Source organism: Ammodytes marinus, assembly GCF_949987685.1.
Source record: "Ammodytes marinus genome assembly, chromosome: 3".
NCBI lineage: Eukaryota > Metazoa > Chordata > Actinopteri > Uranoscopiformes > Ammodytidae > Ammodytes > Ammodytes marinus.
In genome coordinates this window covers 25,073,766-25,080,667 of record NC_137232.1, presented here as the reverse complement: position 1 = coordinate 25,080,667, position 6,902 = coordinate 25,073,766, and the positions used below count along the sequence as shown (strand labels likewise).

The 6,902-nt window shown below is 37.8% G+C and overlaps 1 protein-coding gene across 1 annotated transcript; it reads right to left on the bottom strand.

Annotated features, from left to right (window-relative positions):
* cryba1a (crystallin, beta A1a) lies at positions 1-2,564 on the bottom strand (the record flags this gene model as incomplete). Its single annotated transcript, XM_080053931.1, has 5 exons — positions 2,520-2,564; positions 2,260-2,378; positions 1,975-2,116; positions 853-995; positions 1-148 (listed from the first exon to the last, which is right to left on the bottom strand). Exons 1-5 carry the CDS (start codon positions 2,556-2,558, stop codon positions 1-3), a joined length of 591 nt encoding a protein of 196 aa, XP_079910057.1. The 5' UTR covers positions 2,559-2,564.
* Between the last annotated feature and the right edge of the window lie 4,338 nt (positions 2,565-6,902).

The window sequence follows — 6,902 nt, the reverse complement described above, 5'->3', positions numbered from 1 at the left end:
TCATTGCTGGATTCGACGCAGCGACTGCACCTGGAAGGACTGAGCATGGGACCCCCACTCTCTGTAATGTTTGTACTCGCCGCCATGACGATCACACTCCATGATGTACTGGTAACCACGGTAACCGGGAAACTGGTAGCACACCCAGCTGGAGGAGGAGAAAGAGGGAGGGGTGGTAGACGAGAGGAAAGCAGTGAATAACAATACACATAAGACGTACACAATACATCAAATAAAGCCTGTGTGAAATGTAAAAAGAAAGTGGCAATTAAATGCTATAGCCTTTTTTAATTTGTTGTTTGTGTCAGCAACGTAACATTGCACAAACAATCTAAACAAAATCGGATTTCTCTATTCTTATTACATTAAGTGAATATGGAGCTTGTAATGGGAGCTCCTATTTTCTGAATTAATTGGGTGTGCACAAAAATTATATCTAACCTAAAATACTAGAATCTTAATTGCATTATGAGCATCTACAACATACAATACAAACCCCTGAAAATATACTAATTATATTACATTTGACACTTAACTACAAAGGTGTATTGATGAGACACTATGATCAAAATTATAGTGGCAAAATGAACTTGCAATAAATGATGATGGTGTTGGTTAAAGTGTCTATGTCTGCAGATTGACAAATGTGTTCGCAGTATGAAATACACTTTCTGCTGTTGTATCAGCAAAACAAAGTGTGCAAAGTCTCTTGATGCAATGAAGCATACTTATTAACATGTAAACAAGATGCTGCAGATTGTTCTGTGATATTGGTGCCATATGGGTTTCAATGTAGCCACATTCACATGTCATAAGCCTGTGAAGAGTGATCCGGTAGAGGTTGAGACTTACGATCCACTCTGAACTTGCATAGATCCAATCTCATTGTTGCCCCAACCCATGGCCTGCAGAGAGGGGTAGTCATCGTTTATGTCCCACTGGCGTCCCATGAAGTTCTCCTTCTCGAACACCACCATCTTGGATTCCTTATGGTTCTGTGTGCGCACGATGCAAAGACAAGACAAGAACAGTCAGTTATAATGAAGCGCAAAACAGCATCAGTGGTACTACATCTGTGATGTAGTAAAAGACAGGGAACGCGCTGATGTTCTTAATATATTTGTCACTTTGTATTGTTAATTTACAATGGCTTTCGGCTATGGTTACACTTTCACTAAGGCTAATTTGTTTTCTACTTGTTTACTTGTCTATATGTATACATATATTGCATATTGGAACGGACTTCCGTACTGCCTCATTCTTAAGAGTAAAAAAATAGGATTTAAAAGGGAATTGAAAAAAGCTGTTTTGAACAAAGAAATCAGGTTAAATTCAGTCAACCAGTGTTTGTAAAGCTGCAGAGTGCCTTATTTTGAATTCTTAGTTTAAACTTATATATAGGGACAGCTCTTAATGAAATGATCTCTGAATGTATACTTGTAGTGTGTATGTATGGTGCATGCAAATGTATTCTATATGCTTACAATATGAACCTTTAGGCATCTAATGTGGGTAAGCGGGTGTGTGTATGCACACGGTATGATGTAGGCTATGATTTGAGTTTCTTATTTTTTTTTTTTTATGAGAAAAATGTAATTGCTTGTTTCAGATTTTTTTTTGTGTATGTGATTCCTATTTTGGGAAAACTGTATAGGAATTGTTTTGCTTTTTAGGGACCCCAGGAAGAATAGTTGTCACAATGGTGACAACTAATGGGGATCCAACAAACAATAAACAATAAACATATAATCATAAATCCTCACAATTCTTCAAGTTCAGACAAGTCGAATAAGCCTTCCTATCAGGAGAAAAGCTGTAAAAACGCTTCGTCATATTCATGCAATATGCGTTGTGACATGGTTTAGATTCGTATAGTGCAGAAGATCACATTGCATTACAGTTTATTTTGAGTCAAAATCAGTTCTTTGAGGTTCCTTTCTTTCTGGAGAGTCATGAAAAGTCAGATGGACTCACAGCAGAGCAGATGGGGCGGAAGGACATCATCCTCTCAATGTGGTAGGCGTTGCTGCCGCTCCACGACTCCCAGTGAGGATACTCTCCTCTCTCCAACACAAACTGCTGTCCACAGAAGCTGGAGTGCTCATATCCTGCCCAGCTGTCGACGGCAAGCACACAGACATGTATACAGCATGCAGGACCACTTGCACACTTGTACACTTGTGAAAGAGATTGGGTCGTTAATTTGCATCCACATCTAAATTAACCTAAATGCATAGACATGGAGATGTGTAGACTTACGCTCCACACTCCACCTTCAGGGAGCGGATGTTGTTAACGCCGCACTCCATGATGTTCTGGCAGGCTGAGGTAAACTCCAGACGCTTGCCCTGGAAGTTCTCCTGGTCATAAACGGTGATCTGGAGAGGACACAAATGTATACATGTAGTATGCCCATGCCACCCACACACGCGGATGTGTGTACGGACACACACATCGTTGACTTCATGAGGCCAGGCATGATATTTTTTTATTGTAAACAACACAATCATCACACTCACCTTCCATGGTCCAAGTGGGTTAGGATTATTCAGCGCCATGCTACTGTGTATATCAGTGATGATTTACCTGCAGCGTAGAGAGCAGGGAGAATCAAATATATGTTCATATCCAGGGGCTAATTAAGGAAAGTGTTACACTGTTCAAACAAAAGCTGTCTCCTCCTCCACAACAACTACAACCATGTGTTTTTGAGATATAGTAATGTTTAATGTGAATTGTCAAATAGGAGGCGTCTTCATATGGTTTGTGTTTGCATGTTTTTGAAACACATTTGAGAATATAAGGATTCATATAAAATAAGGCATCACCTATTGCATTTCATCTGTTTGCATATGAAACCTTTCTACATGCTCGCAGTTGATGGAGTCAGCTGTCGATGAAGACATGATACTGTTTATTCTCTCAGTGCACTGGTCATTATGTCTATGCATCTGCATCTCTGACCTCAGTCTATACATTTATGTGGCTCAGCAGAAACAGCGAAGACAAAAGACACAAAAAATGTAAAGTGACAATGGTGTGCACAAGTCTATAGGCTGAATAGATTGAGATGGAGGGCTTACCTGACCGGCCCCAAAGAATAGCAGTGCAGTGCTCAGAGGGGGCTCCACAAAAACGATGTCCTGACCCCGGAGTAAACGGACCTATTTATACATGCTGGTGCTGAAAAGCAGCTGGGCCTGTGGGTCGGGGCAGGAGTCAGCACATTGCTGTTCCAGTCATTGTTCAGCACTGAGCTGTTGGGCTTTAGTTGACTGCAGTGGGACTGGATGCAGGGCAACGTGCCCAGTGCAGATAAGCACAAGTTCCAAATGGCCCATGATCAGTGGGATGGGCCATGTCCTGGTACAGCCTGGTCTAGGAAACATATCATGGCAGAAGTGGATGAGTCATTCCACCAATCCGGTACGATTTGAGTTGAAACTATATTTTGTCATGTTCCTCACAGCCTTCAATGAAAATCTACTTAGGATATGACAAGTAAAACTTTCAATAAATGTTGCCACACACATAAATCTCATTATGTGTGTATTATATTATTATTATATTTTTTTACAGGAAGTGATTTTATTCTAAATAAATTCATGATTATTATTAATTAAAATCACAATATTTACTTCCGTCCCTGGGTAACCCTCAACCCCGTTACACAAATCATTCTCCCACCCATAAAAAAGTAATGGACTGTTCCATATGTTATATGTAACATTAGAAGACATGTTAGAGGCCTTTTGAACAACAGCAGCAGAAAGAGGCAAGTTGCCGTCACCTGTAACTGCTATATTTCAGTCATTTAAATTATGATATTGTAATCATCAAGCTCAACAACTCAACCCTGTTACATGAAATAAAGATAGAAAACAATAAATTGTGAAAATTATATTTGTTCTTTTAAATAAATATATGATTTCTTATCTCGTGCATGCCATGTGTGCTTTCCTGTTATTCACCACATGCAGAGCAGCAGCCATTATGAGCAAAAAATCACAACCCCTTTACACTCAACCCCGTTACTTTTTTGACTTAACGGGGTTGTGAGATTGTGTTTTGACACTTTGATAGTGAAGTTATCTAATTATCTAAATTAATTATTATAATTGTTTTACCACATGCATGTTGAAAGTAATTTGAGTCTAGAATAAACTCTAATCTGTATGTGTCTCCTTCAACCCCGTTACCATTTTCAACCCTGTTACCCTGATTTCAACCCCTTCACACCTGCATTTATGGTATTTATTCCTTAAAGCTAGAAAATATGTACTGTTTGTTGAACTATGTCTGAAATATTTGGAGCAATCATAAGAATATTGATTTTAGTTAAAAATATGAAGTAAAACCACATCTTTGATCAAAAATGGTGTGATCGCTGGCACAAAAAGGGACCATTTCATGCTTTAGTATTGCTGAAAAGTGACATGTTGTGTAATTTCTATATTTGCAAATATTGCATTATTGTGAGGGACATCTTAATAGTACAAAAATGTAGCTTTTATAAAGAATACATTTTATAATCATATTCAGACAGGTGCCACAGTGTCCATAACGGGTTGAAAAAAATTGGTGCCTAAAACATACAATAATGTCCAATAATTAAAGGTCTTTAATGCCTGAGATGGGAAAATATCTGTTTCTCAGGGTTAGATATGTCCTTGATGTTGTGGGATGTTTAGAAAAGCAATACATTTTGGTCAAAAATCCAAAAATTTCGAAGTCCAAATTGGACCGGATTCATGGAATGACTCGGATAGTCTTGTTCCAGAGCAAAGGAAAAACAAGTGTAAAGAAAAAAAGAAAGAACAAAAACACAGAAATGGTAGGATATCAACAGAACAATGGGTTGGCATTTTACAGATTGGATCAAAAAGAAAATTTACTCAAAACAACAAAAGTGACTAATAAACAAGCTGGATTTGTATTTCAATAACATACTCATTGAGTTGGTTCCACACTGTGCTCTGCTCTGTCTCCGATCGGCGCATCATGTCCACCTCCAACTGACCCCTGATCTCTGGTCCTTTCACCTTTTCACTCACTACTATGTACACACATGCTCACACACAGTCATGCACAGAGAACAGAGACACGCAATAGCCTGTTCTCGTACTCACGCATGCATTCAGAGCAAACAAAGGAACTTCTGCACTTACATTCCGCAGTTACAAAAATCCGTTTGGATTATACAATTTAAGGTGTAACTTTATTGTTTCATATGAGGTTTATGTCTTCATAGCCGAAAAAATAACTTGTATTATATACAAAATTGAAATGCTTCCAACTCTTTCACACAAGCCTCTCTGTAGATCAGTGTTTTCAAAGCATTTTACCTTGTTGTCCAAACTCTTAACTTTTAACATAAACTCCACATACAACGACATACAAAAAGCTGGTCAGCAATTATAGGAAGCGTTTGATCAATAAAGTATTTTTCTATTGATTTTTGAGAAGGGTATGAATAATTTTGGACATGCCACTTTTTGTTCAAATGTAAATAAAATTAAATAAAATTTAAAATAGTAAATACATTTTTCCACAATGATGCCTCTTGTACATCATCTTATTATCTTCTTGGAGAAGCCTGTGTCATTTCCAATCAAGAAAAAGCTTGCTGGTTGAATAAAAGTAACTTTAAGTCAAAATGTGCCAGGGGTATGAATAATTTCAGGCTTGACTGTCTATAAATGTCCACATTCGCTTGGATGTCTGATGTGTTGTGCTTGTGTTATCATAAACAAAAGATGACATTTCCTTTGGGTTATTTATCCATGTTATAATAATTAATTGTAAAAGTTCACTGTGAGTATTTACCCACAGGCCTCTCACCACTGTCTAACAGCTGCCTTAAAATCAGTTTTGCAAGCATTTACTGTAAAATATCACTAGCTGTGAGAGATCTAACGCAAGTGGCCTTACATGTAAAATGAACTAGAACGCAGAGAAAACAGTCCGACGCAATGTCAGTCTTTCGTTTTGCTCATAATAACCAATGGTGACACCGACGTAACACACACTTTGAATATCCTACATCTTCCTTATACAGCTTTATTATTGACCTTACTCATTAAGTCATTAAGTGACATATACTCGACATCCTGGTGTGATCGTAATGCGACAGTTATGTTTATGTGACAGGACACAAGTGAAGGAAATAGCGCATTTTAAAAAGCTTGTTTTTTTGTTACTTAAGCTGCATTTAAACCCATTTAACAATCATAATGCTTTAATAGTGTGTTCTGTATTATATTTAAACTATTCTATTTTAAGGCTAAAGGCCCCTTTAGCCTTAAAATTGTCATGGAAATCCTGATGTCACATATTTGTCACAATTACAAAAATGGTAAGCCTATGTTTGCATATCTGTAAATAAAACAAAAACAATTGTACTGTCCTATGCTGGTCCCATTTGAACATAATTGTTTTATTCTTCTAGTAGGGTTAGGCTTAGTATTTTTTTTTAAACATCAGAAATGTGTTCTATGTGGTCCACTTGGTCTGTGTTATATCCCCATAATTTTCCTTTAAGGAGAAATGGCTCTAAGTTCTTATGGGTTAACATATGTCTGGCTTTTCGGTAACATCAGTACTATCTTTATCTATAAGTTACGGAAAAGGAAATATTCTGTTAGTGTGTGTATATGTGAAACTGTGCATCATTCTTTGGGCAGGGTTGTATGACGTGTGTATGAATGAATACAGCCTGTCCAGCACTATGATACGAAAAAGACTGTGTGACACTCGCTTGTCTAAACAATGGAGAGATGGTTGGCACTCCTGCAGTCAGCACATTACACACACAGGGCTCAAAGGCTTGGGCTGTCTGCACCAAAGATCAAAAGAAAAAGAGTGATAGAGAGAAAACATCTAGGTGAAAGAAAGAAAAACTA